This window comes from Sus scrofa, chromosome 18 (genome assembly GCF_000003025.6).
Source record: "Sus scrofa isolate TJ Tabasco breed Duroc chromosome 18, Sscrofa11.1, whole genome shotgun sequence".
Lineage (NCBI taxonomy): Eukaryota > Metazoa > Chordata > Mammalia > Artiodactyla > Suidae > Sus > Sus scrofa.
In genome coordinates, this window is record NC_010460.4 from 12,158,731 (window position 1) to 12,176,737 (window position 18,007).

At 46.5% G+C, this 18,007-nt stretch overlaps 1 protein-coding gene and 1 long non-coding RNA gene across 12 annotated transcripts in view; one reads left to right on the forward strand and one right to left on the reverse strand.

Moving 5' to 3' along the window:
- DGKI (diacylglycerol kinase iota) overlaps window positions 1–18,007 on the forward strand; it is a 482,044-nt gene that overhangs the window by 453,676 nt on the left and 10,361 nt on the right. For all 11 annotated transcript variants that reach the window (XM_021079007.1, XM_021079008.1, XM_021079004.1 and 8 more), the window contains 2 exons: window positions 12,894–12,930; window positions 14,604–14,703. In XM_021079007.1, the coding sequence (XP_020934666.1) occupies window positions 12,894–12,930; window positions 14,604–14,703 (137 nt within the window). The remainder of the gene's footprint in view (window positions 1–12,893; window positions 12,931–14,603; window positions 14,704–18,007) is intronic.
- LOC110257584 overlaps window positions 167–18,007 on the reverse strand; it is a 43,936-nt gene continuing 26,095 nt past the window's right edge. The window contains exon 2 of the long non-coding RNA XR_002340405.1: window positions 167–448. This is a non-coding gene — a long non-coding RNA (uncharacterized LOC110257584). The remainder of the gene's footprint in view (window positions 449–18,007) is intronic.

An 18,007-nucleotide genomic window follows, 5' to 3' on the forward strand; every position in this document is an offset into this window, starting at 1 on the left:
ATCAAAGACAAAACCCAATGTGGCCTTGCTCTCATATGCTTTACTGTTTGAGGAAGAGCTTTTATGTTTTTGGAAAGTTAACTAGTTAGGACCAGCACCTAATCCATACACAGTCGTAGCTGATCATTCTGAGGAATAAGGAGCCTGTTTTTTCCCCATCTTTCTACTTTCCTTTTTTTTCTTTTTTTTTTTTTTTTAGTTTGAACCTCATTCATCTTTTCAACTCAAGTCACACTCTATTCTCTTTGAAAACAGCTGATCCGCTCATGTTCTCTGTGCAGGCCACGGTCACTTCCCAGGTGGCTTCCTGACTGGGCTTGCGATTGGGTGTTAGGTCATGTACCTTAGCGTCCACCTCCGTTGTAGCCCTTTAGAAGCACAAACACACCAGAGGAATAGCACATCTTGACCATACTTGGCGCTTCCCATGTTGATAGTGTTTCTAGGACTGAAAAAAAAACCAAACAGGAATGAAGGGGATAAAAAGTCCCCCTGGCTTGGCTGTTTTAGAGGAGTCTCTAACCTGTGCTGGGTACAGGTACTCAGAGACCTTGGAAGTTTCTGTGAACCCCAGCACTGAGCCTGTGTGGCCTGCCCTCTTGTATCCAGACTTCGGCTATAAATAGTAAGCATAGAGGTACACATTCACATTCCCCCCCCCCCCCCCCCCGCTTTTAGGGTCACACCGTGGCATATGGAAGTTCCCGGGCTAAGGGTTGAATGGGAGGGAGCTGTAGCTGCCAGTCTACACCACAGCAACACGGGATCAAGCCATGTCTGTGACCTATACCACAGCTCAAGGCAATGCTGGATCCTTAACCCACTGAGCAAGGCCGGAGATCGAACCCACATCCTCATGATACTAGTCAGGTTCTTTACAGCTGAGCCACAGTGGGAACGCCACACATTCCCTTTTTTGAAATTGAAGTATATTTGATTTATAATATTGTGTTAGTTTCAGGTGTACAGCCAAGTGATTCAGCTATATTCCTTTTCAGGTTCTTTTCCTTTATAGGTATTTACAAGATATTGAATATAGCTCCCTGTGCCATATAGCAAGTCTTTGTTGTTTATCTCTTTTATCTACAGTAGTGTGTGTCGGTTCATACGCATTTCCCAGTTTATCCCTCCCTCGCGCTTTCCCCTTTGGTAACTGTAAGTGTGTTCTCTGTCTTATTCGCATTCCTTATTATTATTCTTTTTGTTCAATCCAGCAAACGCGTGTTATTCCATTCATTTATCAACTATTTGTGGAGTGCTTCAGGGGAACTGCCTGTTTTAGACCAGCACACACACACACACACAAATACAATACGTCACTGTTTTTAAGCAGTTCTAAAATATAACCATACACATCACTAACTTTAAAGCAGTCCTATGTAGATGGCTTAAGTCCTATTGTAAAGCCACAAGTAGGTAACAGAGCTGCCATTTCTCAAGCACAGATTATATGCCAGGTGCTTGTAACTGAACACATCCTATGTTTAATCTTTACAAGAATCTTGTAAGGTGCATCTTAGACTGTTGGTCAATTTTTTTGAACTATAATGATTTTTATTTTTCCCGTTATAGTTGGTTTACAGTGTTCTGTCAATTTTCTCCTGTACAGGAAGGTGACCCAGTCACACATACGTATATATATTCTTTTTCTCACATTATCATAAGTGACTATATATAGTTCCCAATGCTATACAGCAGGATCTCATGGCGTATCCATCCCAAAGGCAATAGTTTGTATCTGTTACCCCAAATTCCTAGATTCACCTTCCTTTGTCTTCACTATCTTCTGACATAAAGAGTTTGCCTGAGGTCTTGCTTGGCCTGACTTGCGGCAGAAAGATGGGTTCAGGAAAAGAAAAGGGTGCTGAAGTAGGGTGGCGGTCATTAGAGGATTTCTTTCCCCCTGGTAGGCTGAGTTAGATAATCCCAAGCCTGTCTGCCCCAGAAAGCCTAGATGTATCATTGGTGCTGTGTCTGGGGTGTGCGTATTCATTCTCCTACTCCCCTGCAATCAAAGCATTCCTCTTTGAACACGACTGAAAAAAGCAATGGTGGCATAAATTCTGCTTGCCTCCTGCAACACAGACTTGTACACACAAATCATAGATGTTTTCTCTTCCCAGGTGACTTCTCCAAAAGCTGGTGAGAGGCAGAACCAAATTATAGAACCCAGCCCCACAGACAGTTCAAAAAGGTCACAAAGCTGCCATGGTTCTTTTTCTCTCAATAGACAAGATCTCACAATTTCCACTGCCCAGAGTTCAGGTGCTCTTACTCTGTGTGCCTTCAGCTTGGGTTGAAGTACCCCTGCCGGCGTTCATCTTGATCGCTCGCGGTTCTTCTTTCCTGGTTTGCCCTTTACCCCGTGAGGTTGCGTGCTTGTCCACACACCTCAGACGGCTCAGTACCCATTTATCTCCTTGGAGTTAGGCGAGACCCTGGCCCTCAATTTGGGTGATGAGATACTCGCGGGGATTCTGTCTGTCATGAACAACAAGCATTGCCCCCCTGGCTCTGGGATCCTCCCTGTGTCCCTGATCTCGAATCTCACTTGGAGCTGCCTTTTTGACGGAGTCTATGTTGAAGACAGACTCTCGTGTGTTTGGGGCTTGCAGCCGGGACACCTGAGCCTTTCTCGACACCTGGTCTTGCATCTCAGGCTTTACCACTGCATGACGGTCCTCGGAGTCCTCAGGGGTGAGGATGGAAGCTTCCTGACCCCCTGAGGCCAGGCTGCCGAAGTTGGCCTCATCCCTGTGGCATTCCGACAGCTAAAGCAAGTCACAGAGCTAACCCCAGCTTGGGTGCGGGTGGGGGCGCAGGCTCTTCGGCTTCACGGAAAGAGCTGCAAATAATTCATGGCTGTCTTTAACCCACTCCCCTCCCTCACTCTCTGTCTTTCTCAGTTGGTATGACCCTCTGTTCTCAACATCCTGAACGACAGACTCCCTTAGAATTTCCTGGAGCTCCACTTTTATACTTTCCTTTGGTTCTGGGTCCTAAACTAGGGTTGCAACATTTAGCACATAACAATACATGACAACTATACTTCTTCTTCTTCTTCTTCTTCTTTTTTTTTTTTTTTTTTTTTTTGCATAAGTATGTCCCATACAGCATTTGGGACATACTTACACTAAAACCCAAAAATCCTCCTTTCAGTGGGTCTCCCCAAGGGCTTAAATGGTGAGGGCCGAGATGACATTGCTCTAACATCAGCGGTTGTCACTCCCCAGGCTGCTTCTCTTTCTACTGGCTTGAGTAAAACGGCCTTTAAAAAGTCCAGTAGGAATTCCCGTCATGGCTCAGTGGTTAATGAATCTGACTGGCATCCGTGAGGACAACGGTTCAATCCCTGGCCTTGCTCAGTGGGTTAAGGACCCAGCTGGGGTGTCGGGCACAGATTCGGCTCAGATCCTGTGTTGCTGTGGCTGTGGCCAGCAGCTACAGCTCTGATTAGACCCCCTAGTCTGGGAACCTCCATGTGCTGCTACTGATAGCCCTAAAAAGCAAAGAGGAAAAAAAAAAAAAAAGAAGTCGTCGTCCTGTAAATCAAGCTCACAGGGCTTCGAGTTTGTGACCTCAGCCATGGATGACATGAAATCCAGCTGGCACATTAATCTCTCAATGCTTTGACCAAAGCTTGCATTCCAGTATTAACAGGCTTCTCTTCTTTCTCCCGTGTCTTTTGCAAGGAGTGAATCATGCGATATAGGTCTGTGTCAAAACTGAAGGACATAAGGAATTTGTTAGGAACTTGGCATAGGGAGAAGAATTATTTCTCCAATTTCTTGGGTTAGCTTTTTAAAATTAGGTTTAATATTTATCCTATCAAGAAAACCTTTGAGATTCTTGTAATCATCTCAACTTGAGTCACACACAAACAGTTCCTGTGGTCACCAGGGGCCGTGTCTGCCTCCCTAGGGTGTCTAACTGGCCCGTAGATTCCCCCGTGTAACAAAATCCGTCTCTTCTGTTGGAAAATAAAATCTTATTATGATCTACAGTCCAAGGATCACTGTGTATTTGATGGATAGCAATTGCAATGTCTTAGTACTGCAGTGAAATAACGGACACTGAGTTGGAGTTGATTTTTATGAAAATCAGGATTTAATCAACCCAAGAGGCACGACCAATTGCATTCTCATTGTTTCTTGTTATTCAGGAATGTGAATGTAACATCTTTTGACAACATCAGCCTAGTCCTCCGCATTCCTTAAGAGCTAAGCACTCTGGCTCAACCATTTCTGTTGTTATTGTCGTTTGTTTTAATATCTTTAGCGGCTGATATGATTTATGGGAACCCGTGCATGTTGGAATTGAAAACTCTCTTTGCAGAACCACTCATTTCTTTTAAATTACAAACCGCCTTTGAATCACGTGGTCTTGAAGGCAGGGACCTGTACCCGGGGAGCACGACCCTCCTCTACTCTGTCATCATCTTCTTAATGTGATCTCTGCTCAGCGAAATAGTCTCACCTCATTTAATAAGGCTGATGACTCTGAAATCCCCTCGAGGTGACTGGAAAAAAACCTTTTCCAAGACATTTCTGTGTAGCTGGGATTCAGAGAAATACACCAATCTGTGGCAGTGAATTTATAGATTAACATCAGCACTATGGAAAACAGTGGGAGGTTACTCAAAAAACTAAAAATCCAGTTGCCATATGATCCAGTAACCCCGTTCCTGGGCCTATACCTAGACAAAACAGGAATTCGAAAAGATATCTGCATCCCCCTGTCACAGTAGCACTACTTACAACAGCTAGGACAAGGAAACAACCTAAATGCCATCGACAGAGGAAGGGATAAAGAAGATGTGGGGCGTATATGCAATGGAATACTACCTGGCCATAAAAAAGAATGAAATGTTGCCATTTGCAGCAATATGGATGGATCTCGAGATCATCGTACTAAGTGAAGCATAGCAGAAAGAGAAAGGCAAATACCATATAATTTCACTTCTATATGGAATCTAAAATACAACCCAAACCAACGTATCTACAAAACAAAAACAGGTTCACAAATTCAGAGAACAAACTTGTGGTTGCCCGGGGATAGGGAGTGGAGGAGGGAAGGATTGGGGTTTGGGAATAGCAGAGGGAAACTGTTATATATAGGATGGATAAGCAAAAAGGTCCTACTGTGTAGCACAGGGAGCTATATTCAATATCCCACGGTGAGCCAGAATGAAAACGAATATGAAAAAGTCTATCTGTATACCTGAGTCATTTTGCTGTCAGCAGAAATTAACACATTGTAAATTATGTACATTTCAGTTTTTTTTTTTAAAAATTAGCATCAGATTTGTAATAGGTAGGTCTGATCAGTTTGAATTTATGCAAATTAAAAATGTGAGAAAAAACAATGTACACATGTATGTGTGAGTCACCATGCTGTACAGTAGAAAATTGAAAAAAAACCAAAAAAATTAAAAAAATAAATGAATACAAACGTTATGCTGTGCCAGAGATCGAGACACCCCTCCTAATCATCCCAATTGTTGTGAAACTCTTCAAGTTTTAGGGCTTTTTTTTTTTTAATTAAAAAATTTGATTCAAGTCTTTCCTGCGGCTTTGTATTACATAAATCCTGAAAAACTTTTCAAAGAGCTGCCTGTGAAGACACCTTTAAGGATGAGTTTCTAAGAAATCCGTGGGTCCTTTTCTCCAGGGCTCAGGACGACAAGGCTTGTTTGCTTCCTGCGTCCTTCCTCCTGGGAGCCCCCTCTTCCCTCTGCTTCTCCTCCTCCTCACTGGTTACTGATGGGGAGCAGGGGGCCCAGGGTCAGGAGGACGCCCCCTGGACCGGAGTCCTGGAGATTAGTCATTCTCCGGACGCCGCATTCAGCCACATGCTTCTCCAGGGCTCTTTTAAAGCCACGCTGGGGGGCTGGGCGGGGGCAGGGGACCTGTGGTTTCTTCTGAAAAGCCACAGGAGCCGTGAATTTTTCTCGCCCTGCGTCTTCTTTGGGACGCCTCCTCTCAAATACACGACACGCTGCTTTCCTTTATGAAAAACTGGAATTTGGGCATTCGGAGGGTTGAAAGGAGAACGGAGGAGGGAGAGCGCTGAAAGAATTCCACAGGGACAGGGTGGAGCGAGGAGGATGCGAGGGATTGCAGCTGAGAGCCCCCCATCCCACCCCCCACAGGGGTCCCTCCTTTTCAACTCCTTTCAACCATATTTTCACCCACTCCCTCCTCCCTCGCTTTACTCCTCCGAGAGACTTTTGTGGGGTTTTAGGCTTTTACCACCGGGCCCATTTTGCTCCTTTGTTTTTATGCTCCCAGCTCCCAGCCCCCCGCCCCCTGCCGTGTTTCCTGATAGAAATCTCACTCATGCATTTCCTTGCTGATTTCAATGGCTTATTTTGTCTTCCCTCTTTTGGGGGCCTTCAGTCTTTCTTTTTTCTTCACCCCCCTTTTTGCTGCCGCTGGTCCCCAAGAGAACAGACCACCATCCCGCTGGGACGGGATGACGCTGCGGTGCGAGTTCCCAGTGCCAGCTCTCCCCACATCTGTGCAGCTTTTGTCCCGGGGCAGAGGAGGATTTGGGATGGTCTGCTGGCAGCGTCAGGGAGACTAATGGGAAATGAGGTCCAGAGGGAGAGCGGCTGCAGGGAGGTGGAAGGAAGAGCAAAGGGGATTTGGATGCCTCAGTGTGGGAAGCAAATTAAAGGACCCATGTGACAAAAGACACACCGTATATAACACCACCGAGGTATTGATGCTAAAACTGCCGTCGCAGCAACCGGGCTACGGCGGGGAAGAGCAGGGACCCGAGATGTGGAAGGGCTGACTGCTTTCTAGGCTGTTCAGTTTTTCGCCTTAGGAGACTGGGGATGCTTTGCTTTCTTTCGAATTCCCTGGCCTTCACGGGAATACTGGTGTGTGGATCCCCTCATCATTGTTCTGTCCCTTATTTTTCAGACCATTTCTTATGGAGCATGGCCTTTTTTTGAATCCACATTCTATTTATGAATCTCTCTTAGAGGGAAAAATGATATTGGCCAGGATCCAAGTGGATTTTTAAATGACTTTCATCCGTTCAAAAATGAATTTTGGGAGTTCCCATCGTGGCTCAGTGGTTAACAAACCTGACTACTATCCATGAGGACGAGGGTTTGATCCCTGGCCTCCCTCAGTGGGTTAAGGATCTGGTGTTGCTGTGAGCTGTAGTGTAGGTCACAGACACGGCTCAGATCTGGTGTTGCTGTGGCTATAGCATAGGCTGGCAGCTGGAACTCTGATGCGACCCCTAGCCTGGGAACCTCCATATGTCACAAGTGTGGCCCTAAAAAAAAATATGAATTTTGTCCTATGCACTTTTTAGGAAAAATGTTATGGTAATAATCGCTGCTCACCTTTATTGTTCTAAATGCTTTCTGTGTGCTCATACATTTCTTACAACCACCCTGCAAGGTAAGTTCTCTTATCTCTGTTTGAGAGGTGGTAAAAGCTGGAGCATGCTGAAGTTAGGAGACTGGCCAAAACTCAGAAGTAATATGAGATACAGTTTCTGCCCTCCTTGTTCCTGAAACCCAGCAAGGCAAATAAAACATGGATAAACCACCACCAAGCAGGGCAGCTTGAAATGAGCATCACATGCAGGGTTCTAGTGATAACTGGTACTGGGCTTTGGAAGGCAGCGATCAGCCTCTGACAATTTCATGGGGACATGTGTACCTATACCTCCTCGATAGAGACTCCACCGTTTTTTCTGGTGCAGGTCAGCTGTGAGATGGAGCACAGATATTTTAGTAAACCCTGGGAGGGGCAGAGAGCCAAGATTTACTTTTATTTTGTTTGTTGGTTTGTTTGCTTTTCGGGGCTGTACCTTCGGCATATGTAAGTTCCCAGGCTAGGGGTCAAATCTAAGCTGCAGCTGCTGGCCTACGACACAGCCATGCCAGATCCAAGCCGTGTCTGCAACCTGCACACAGCTCACAGCAACGCCAGATCCCCGACCCACTAAGCGAGGCCAGGGATCGAACCCGCATCCTCATGGATACTAGTTGGATTCGTTTCCACTGCACCACAACGGGAACACCAAGATTGACTTTTCTATTCAGGGAACAATTGTGAGTTCTCTGCTGACAATTTAATGGCATTCCTTCAAATTCCTTAGTGGAGATGTAAGGTTACCCGCAATCAAAACATATGTATACATGAAATGCAAACGAGGCTCCAAAGCCAAATGTTCCCTGTGGATATATATGGAAGGAATTCCATCATCTTTCTTTTCCTCTCTTTCTCCCATTCTCTCCCTTAGGAGTAAGACTCAAATTAACTTTCGCAAAAATCATAGTTGCTTTATTTTTATGGCCATATCCACGGCATATGGAAATTCCCAGGCCAGGAATTGAATCTGAACTATAGCTGCAGCAGTGCTGGATCCTTTAAACTTACTGCACCGGGCTGGGGATCGAACCAGCACCTTCACAGCAACCTGAGCTGCTGCAGTCAGGTTCTTTACCCACTGTACCACAGCGGGAACTCCTTAAATGCTATTTTTTTGTTACACATTTTTTTCTTTCAAGAGAAAATTTGTGTGACATCTCTATTGATGGTTTTTGTTTGTCTGGCCATTCCTCTTCCTCTGAATCTTACACCAATGCTACCACTCCACACAGGGCACTGTTAAATAGCGTGATACACTATGCAAAGTAGCTCCCAAGGGATTACTGAAGACACAAATAAGAAGAGAAACTGCAGCCTTGCCTTTGGTGGCGCCTGGCACCCACCCCTCCTCTTTCCTCTTCCGCAGCCCCTTCTTGCTGTCAATTAATTACGTCCATCATTTCAGAGCTCTTCCTGAAACCTTTAATTGGAGTTTCTTTGGATGGTAATTAAAGGCAAAAGTATCTTGTTTTAGTATCCGCACCTCCGTCTCTCACTTCTGTCAGCTGCAGAGGATTAGAGAGAGACAGGAAAGGATAAGCAGCCTGCCTGCCTCTCAGATTAGATCATCACCTCTGGAATCCTTCTGGCTTGGCTTCGTTCCTCATGATTCTTGTCAGACATTTGAGGAACATGGTTCTTTCTCTTGCTTGCCCCACTTTTGTCAACCCCCTGCCATCTCAGCACAGATCAGACCGCTTCAGCATCCTCCTCCAGGAAGGCACCGACCCCGAGTCCATGGACACAGAGGGTGCAGCGCTGAGCACCCAATGACGGCGCTGAGCAAAGGAGGGGTGATAAAGCCTCTGCTCCCTAAACATCTGTGCCATTGGCCGTCATCGTGGGGACAGACCCTGGTGAGGCCGGGCTGCTCAGGGTTTATGGAATTCCTTTCGAGTGAATGGCTTGAAAATTTGCTGAAGGTGACAGGAGCCCTCTTTTTTTTGCTTTTCATTTTTCTCATTTTTGGCTGCCCTTCAGCATATGGGCTTCCTGGGCCAGGGATCAGATCCCACCCGCAGTTTCAGCCTAAGCTTCGGCAACACTGGATCCTTAACCCACTGTGCCGGGCCGGGATGGAACCTGCCTCCAGTGCTCCCAAGGCGCCTTTGATCCTGTTGCACCATAGCGGGAACTCCTCCGACAGGAGCCCTTTGAAAGGACCCTGGGTGCTGGAAGCCTTCTTGCTCCTGACCTTGTGGGGGCTGCCTCGGCCTCATCAGGGATTGGAGAGCCTGGAACACTTGGTTGTCAGGACGCAGAATCTGAGTCAACACGCACTTCAAATGTCAGTGGGAGCCGAGGGGCCCTTTTTTGTCCCCTTCTTCACTGATGTTCCTCTGACTTGACTTAGCCTGACCTGCTGAGTCGTGTCAGTGAATGGGACACTCAGTCCTCTCTCAACCTGAGGCATTGCAGATAGTGTCCCAGGTACGGTTTTTTTTTCCAACCTTAGACATTTATTTAACCTAAGAGTCAATTTCCTTTTTTTTTATTTTTCTTTTTTTTATTTCCCCAATACAATTTTTTTCTACTGGACAGCATGGTGACCCAGCTACACATACATGGACACATTCTATTTTTGCACAACATGCTCCATCATAAGTGACTAGACACAGTTCCCAGTGCGACACAGCCAACTCTCATTCCAGCTACGGCTTTAAGCACATTGTTTGTATTTACTTATGAAACTTCATAACACACCTGTGAGAAAAATTTACATACATGACAATAAAGGGACTGAGAAAGGAAACGAACTTGCCCAAGATCTGGTAAGTGGCAGATAGAGCTGGGACTTTAAACCAAAGAGGTTCAGCTCCAGAACCATCGCTTTTCATCACTGGACTGCTTTGCATTTTTTTTTTTTTTTTTTTTTTTTTTCTTTTTAAGGGCCACAGCCGTGGCATGTGGAAGTTCCCAGGCTAGAGGTTGAACTGGAGCTGCAGCTGCCAGCCTACACCACAGCTACACAGGATCCGAACCACATCTGTGACCTACACCACAGCTCACAGCAATGCTGGATCCTTAACCCACTGAGCGGGGCCAGGAATCAAACCCTCATCCTCATAGATGCTAGTTTAGTTCATTACCACTGAGCAATATCAGGAGCTCCCCAGCCTTGCACTTCCTTAGGGGAGTATCGGGGCGGGGTGCAGATCGAAATTCCTGTTTCCTTAGAACCACAGGACTGGGGAACAAAAATGAATGAACGAAATCCTTGTTGAAGCTATAAAATAGGAGAGGTGCTAGGATCCACCCGTAGCCTGGGAACTTCCATAAGCTGTGGTGAGGCCCTATACAGCAAAAAAAAAAAAGAAAAAAGATTTAGAATAATTTGTGGAAACAGGGCATCCATTCAAAAAGCAAATTCATAGTGTAAGGGCAGAGCCAGATAAGTGTTAGGGGACTTCAGAAACAAGGTTGCTTCCTTCCATCAAAAGTGGCCTTTTCAGAGCAGGTCGTCACACACTGGACTCAGAGTGTGTAGGCTTTAGGTGTGTGGGTGGAAAATCCTGTCTGTGTGGGGAGAGTGGAGGGGGCGAGCTCCAGGGCAGAGAGAGCCTCAGGGAGAGTTGGGGGATTGTGCAGCTACCAGTTTAGCTTATGCAAAAAAAAAAAAAATTAAAAATAGAACCTTGAGAACAAATTGAAAAAGGGGAGTTCCAGGTGCAAGCGTATGAACCTCTATGTTTAAGTACCTGGGGAGACACAGAATGTATTTGAAACCTGGAAATGTAAATATTACAGGATTCTTTTTATGTTTTCTTAGAACAGTCCTGCATGATAATTATGTTCCCAACAGAGACTTCTTAGGAAGCTTCTTTGTCCAGGAAGACAAGTAGGAGCAACAGATAGGACAAACATGGCAAGAGAAGATTCCCCGGGCCTTGTTGACTAGGCCATGAGAAAGAGAAGAGGCGGAGTTATGATTTAGCTCCCGGAGGACCAGGAGGATGGAGAATATCCAAGGCATCTTCTCCTTGGCCAGTGACTTTCTAGTTAGAATCTTCCCTTTCTTCTAATTACGTGATAAGTAATGACGTAAGGAAGTTTTCACTGATAATGGTACCCACCAACGTGGCGAGCGCATCACCAGGATCACACTTCTGAAGACTACAGAGCCGTGATGGGCATTTCCACTTTTATTCATTAAGTCAACCAAACGTTTAGGGCCCTCCTTGGCCCCAGGCTCTGTGCCCGGTGCCGAGGAAGGACACAGTAGTGGACAAGACTTAGGCCACGACTTCAAGGGGTTTTCCAGAGTCTAGCTGTAGTGACAAGCCAGCAGGTGACTTCAACATGGCTTGACACGTGTCATGACCAAGAAGATGATCACGTATCCTGACTCATCTGGGGGAGTCTCAATCTGAGTGATGAATTCCATTACCCTCCCGATGATGGGAAGGAGAGTTCGTCCGCAAAGCGGCGGAACACATGGGCAGGGTGTTTGACGGGATATTAGGAGTGGAGTCACAGACAGCTTCGTGGACAGCATGTGTCAGCCAATCCCAGCAGCTAAGGAAGTGCAGGGAAGGTTGAGAGGAAAGCAGTGGTGCCAAAGGGGGAAAGGTGGGCGTCCAGCGGTATTAGCAGGTGAATTAATTCATGAACAAGGGAGAAAGTGTGACTGTGCAAATGCAGGACATTTCAGTTCCCAACAAAGCATCTATAATCATTGGATGCTCCTGCCTAACTTTTCTTCCAGGTCTTGAAAGGGGCATTTTAGGAAAAATAGAATTTTTCCCATTTCTAAAAATAAAGAGATCGGACTGGAAAACACCGACTCTTGAGCATAACCTGCTGTGTTATGTCCGAGAAACGGACAACTTAGTAACATGGTCTCTTGTAGCTTTAACATCATACCACTCAAGACTCCAGCCTAAACAACCTGCTGCCAGAGAATGAATGAATGAATGAGTGAGCAACAGTCCTTAGAGCCCACCTGATTGTCCCTTTCCTTTCTAGGTAGCCACTTAATTACTTTCATTTATTCTATTCCAATTAATGTTATTCTATTCCAATTAATGTTTCTTCAGCTTGTTTGAAAGGGTTTTGGAGGCAGGGGCCATGTCATTCTTTTGTATTTCCCAGCCTGCGATACTGGCTGGTGGTGTTTGGGAGACTGAGGAGAAGGAGGTTGATGGATCCTTTCTTTTTTGGCGGGGAGGTGGTCTTATTGTCTCCATCACCAAACACTCCACTCTTTTTTGTTGTTGGTGGTGTTGTTTTTGCTTTTTAGGGCCGACAGGTAGAGCATATGGAAGTTCCCAGGCTAGGGGTCGAATTGGAGCTGCAGCTTAACCCACTGAGTGAGGCCAGGGATCAAACCCACATGGATATTAGTAAGGTTCGTTAACCGCTGAGCCATGAATGTATCCGAACACTCCTCTCATTCCGCTTCCCAACGTGTTTCATGCTGTGACTGTAGATTTTTGGTGCGTGGTTACTTTTTGACGTTATTGCTGATGGACGACTTTCTCTCCTCTCCTTCAGGACCTTCTGAGCTACTGGATATGGCAGACAGTGAAACGTGAGTGTTGCCTTTGCTACAAGGCCTCGATTATCTTCAGAACATGTCTAAGAGAAGGACGCAGCCTCGAGGGCATCATACAGCCCATCTTTTTGTGTCTGTGATAAGAACGTGGGCTTTCCGTGGCCTTCCTAACGGTGCAGGACCCGTCTTCTAGATCAAAAATTACACAGCAAGAAGGGCAGGCCTGCGTCATGCTGATCGTGCATGCAGCCCTGGCTGGTCATCAAGTCCTTTCGCTCCGCCGCATCCTCAACGGCAGAGAAATCCAAATTACAGTCCTTAGCTCTGAATTACCCCTCACGTTGATTCCTTCTCAACTGAGGTTTGTAAGAAAATTAAGCCCTCGTGCCCTGAGGCAGCCTTTGTGTGTAGTGCGACAACTTCTTGCTGGGTCTAGACTGGGACGCGTTATATACCACCACCGGACAACCGAAACACGGTAGCTCCATTGCCGTGGTTTTGTGTGTGTGTCTCGGAAGAGGAACCCTAGTTGAGAAAAATCACTGTGATGGTCCTGAAACCAGTAACGCTTATTTTCACCTTCCTTATTGCCAGAGTAGCAAAAGCGCTACCGTTCCCCAAACAGGAACAAAGAAAGGCTAAACATCTCACCCAGGAAGCCACGTGGTGCCTCTAGAGAACGTCAGTGTGATTCCAAAAGGCATAAAGAATGGGTGGGGTGGGGAGGGGAGGGGCCAAGAAGATGAGGAGGAGGAAAAGCAGGAAGAACAGGACAGAGGACACGTAGGAGGGTTTAGCCTTAAGTGACTGACTCGGAAGAAACCGTCCCGGCTGGCGAACTTGTCCACACCGCGCACATCCCGTTGCTGAGAGGGTCCGTCACCCCAGTTTGCCTCTCTGAGGAGTGCCTTTGATTTTCCATAAAACGCTTTGGCCTTAAGTGTCTCCTCAAATTTGGACTCAGAATGGAAAGATCCTTCCCTCTATACAGCCTGAGGGGTAGGGATGGGGAAAAGGGCCCCTTTCCCTTGGCGCTTTCCCATCCTGAGTGGCTGACCACAGGCCTGCTGCCAATGGGGGCAGCTCTGGTTCCTCAACTCCCCCACGGTCTTCCTGCCCCTCCCCTGCCATCTGCCACTCAAGGAGTCAGTGGTTGGGCAGAGTGGATGTTGCCAGGAGAATCCCCTCCCAAACCAAACCACCTACCAACCTACCAAGCACGGTTATGTGGTTCTCCCCCACCCCCACCCCCTCTCCCGTGCGCCTCCATCCGGGGTCATCCCTGCTCTGCCCAGGCGTCTACACAGAGTGCATGGCTCAACACAATTCAGACACGTCTCCTCACGTCGGCCTATCTCATAGCGCCAGTGAGTATTCCTTAAATGAGATGCCAGTAGTTGAAAATGGAATCACTCAGCCTAGTTAACCAAGCGACAGGGTTTTAAAAAGCAGGCTGGGGTCAGGTATCATGCGGAGTTGATGACCAACTCAAGGCACTTTCAGGACCCCCTCTCCTGCCTTCCCTGGCCTTGCCCCGCAGCCTTGGTCTCACACACAAATCGGGAAAGAAGCTGAAGGGCACCGAACGCACAGCAAACGTCAGCAGCAGCACAGGGCACTACCCTCCTCTCCTCCCCGCTGCCTCCAGCCCACCCCCACTCCGCCTCCAGGCCTCTTATGGGTGGTTTCCCATTTCATCTTTGATTTAGGGGTGAGACCGCACTGCACAAGGCCGCCTGCCAGCGGAACCGGGCTGTGTGCCAGCTTCTGGTGGACGCAGGAGCATCTCTGAGAAAGACGGACTCCAAGGTAACTTGAGGAGTGAGTGCAAGCATCCTCCCACTGGGCAAGTCTCTGGCACCCTCGCCTTTATTTGTGCCCACAGCAAAGGCGTCCTTTCTGCACTTATGGAAGTGCCTGGGGCTTTGGAAAAAGGAGGAAAAAATAAAGTGTTTCATTTAGAGAAACTGCAGTTTAAATGTATAAGCACAAAGGGAGGGTGTGCGCTTGCCTATGGGACTTTATAGACTCTGAATGCGCTGCCCTTCGGACTTTGGGGTTCTCCTGATGAATGCCAGCAGCCAAGCTGCGGGGAGGTGAGGTTCAAAGCGCTGGGAGAGGGGTCACCATCATGTTCCCAAGACATTGGCCTGGCTTCCAAGAAGCCCCTCGGGGATTTCTCCTTCAGCCACTGAATCCAGAACAGCTAAGGTCCATGATTTAATGGCCCCACATGTGGGTGCCCAAGGGCTTACGGTCACTCCCAGGACAGGAGGTCAGGCTGCACCATGAGTTGGTCTAGTTTACAGAGAGCACCCAAGGAAAGGGTTGAAAGCTGCAATAAAACAGGAGCTGAAGCCCAGTACGGTTGACCTAGGGCTGCCGCCCATGAGAGAGGGGGCAGGGAAAAGTTAATACAGAAGGTCAGCCCCACAGTGGCGTTCTCTGATGATCTGAGGTCATGGTCATGTTCACGATAAGCTCTGCGAATGTTAGAGCCCCCCGAGTGGACTCCAGCCAAGGACAGACCACTTAATGGAGAGGGTTTCAGAGAGGCATTCTAACACAGAGATGAGGATTTCAACAAGTGGGTTCTACGTAGCCCAAGGTTGGGGTTCATGAGCATCGCCAAGAAACCTCCACAGATGACGGAGAAGCCTAAGGATGACTAAAGCCCCCTAAGATTTGAGAGCTAAGCACCTATCACCTCCAGTGTTCACACTGGGGTCTCTTCCATCAGCTGTGCACATTGTAACCACTTGCTCTCTGGTGAGGCGCTTCCTTCCCTTCTGGAGCCAGCGGCCTGGCGTGATTCTCCACCTGGCTGGTGCCCCTCCAGGTCCTCGCTCTCTGAGGTCCCTGGCTGCCTCAGTTCTGATAGCCCAAAGCTCCCAAAGCTAGATCCTGGTTTCTAGCTGGCCTGTTCTCCGTCTGGTCAACTAATTGGGTGTAGGATTCTCAGTGGCACACAGCTGCTCAGAGGGATATTCTTCTCAGATGGCACTGCCACATCAGGGCTTTGATGTGTAACCTGATTGAGAAACACAGCCCATGGTGCAGGCAGATCAGTGAGCCATGGGCCAGGGCCTGTTCACCACACACAGACTGGTCTCAAGGCAGGTGGTCAAAGAGGAGGGAGGAACACCGTGACATAGAGGGACAAATAGAAGATGGGGCCCAACAGCTGGTCCCCGGGCGGATGGCTCTTTTTTTTTTTTTTTTTTTTTTTTTTTGTCTTTTTAAGTTTCTGACAGATAAATGGGCTCAACATTCCTTCAGGTTCCTTTCTATTCTGTGATATATATATGTGTGTGTGTGCTTTTTTCACAACACAAACAACTTTATTATTTTATGGCTATAAATATAGTGCCTGGTCACACAGAAAACCCTAGCAATGCAAAACATAAAAATACTACAAAGGGACAATCACTAGACGTTCCACCCTCTAGACCTATATACTCTTAAAGCTTTAATGATCTCTCTACACGTGTGGGTGTGTCTGCTTTTCTCTGTCACTTTCTTTCAGTAGATAAAGCCCTACTGCACATGCTCTTGCACTAGGTGTTCACCCAGCATATTTAGAGATCTTAGCTGTATGGAGTGATAGAGCTACGCTCCTTCCTTTCCAGGGAACCTATTATTTTTTTCCTGCTATAATTTTTTGCTCAGTCAACGCTTAATATGATAAATATGACTGGGCCTTCTCCTAGAGGTTTTCGGAGAGAGCAGTATTTTGAGAATTTCTCTGGATAGAGAATGGCTCCTTAAAAATCCACAGAAAACCCACCACAGTCCATCTCTTCGAATATTTGGAAACTGGGAATCCCACTGTTAGTTAACACTAACGCAAAGATAAGAGAGGCTACAGATTCTGCAAACAAGCTGAGTAAAATTATTATGGGAACTCGAAGCTGGTGGTTAAATATTAAATCCCAACTGAAGGAGTAACATTTTAGAAAGGTCCAGAGCCGCTAATCCTTCCTTTTATCGTCTACTCCCCGTGTCACTGTGGTGGGGAGATGAAAGCTGAGACATGTTCGATTATGTCTGCAATACTTGTGTGCATTTTTACACAGGGAGCTATTTCTTTGGTGCAGTTATCATGCCTCTGTCCTCTCCTTAGAACTCAATGTCATTTTTAAATAGGTATCACTGAACAAAAATTAGAAGCTTCAAGGAGTGTCACTATCTCTAAACATTCAAGAGCACAGAGAACCTTCTTCCTTTTCCTACTGACTTCTGGTCACTGGCCTCCTTTCAGAAATACAGTGGGTGTAAAGAGACATTTAACATAACGGACTGCAAAAATTATACAATCATGTAAAATGATGAGAAGAACATTTTAAAAGGCTGATATATTAAGTGAAAAACATTATGTAATAGTACATAAACACAGGATGGTTTTATTTTTATAAAAACAGTGATGTGTAGAGCCACAGGAAAAAGGTAAAATAGTTACACGATGGAAGGGTAACAGCTTAGTCTAGTGGAATTGTTGGTGATTTTTATCTTCTTTCTGATGCTTCTCTACCATCCCAAGATGTCTTTAATATCAACATCCATTGATCTTACAGTGAGAAATCAACTCCCTTTTTGGCAGAGGAGGTAATGCTCAACTGAGGAAAACCTAGTGGAAGACTGCAACCGACAAAGAAACTCTTTAGATTGTTTCTGACCATCCGTTTCGTTTCTGCCTGTTACTTCCCAGGGTTTAGAGTAACAGAAGCGTTCCAAACTGGAGCTCAGAATTTCTTCTGCTTCCCTCCTTTTCTCTTGAGGGATTTCTCTCCTCCTCTGAACAAGATCCGGGTTGCCAATCTCTGTCAGGAGCCAGAGTCAGCTGCTGTGTACTTAGGGACCCTGCGACTTTCCCCTTCCTTAGCTGGAAGCCCCACCTCTGAAAAGTGATCTACTCTTTCTCTTGAACTTGCGTATCTCCCGTGTTCAATGTGATGCTTCTGGCAAGTAATAAATTTGAAAGCATCTTGAGACCTCTAAACAAGCAACCCTGGAAAGATCCTTTTTAGTGAGTCATCTTTGAGTAGGTCTGCTTTGGTGTTTTGTTTTAAATCTCATCCCATGTGTGTGTGTCTCTTTGCTTTTCACTGTTACC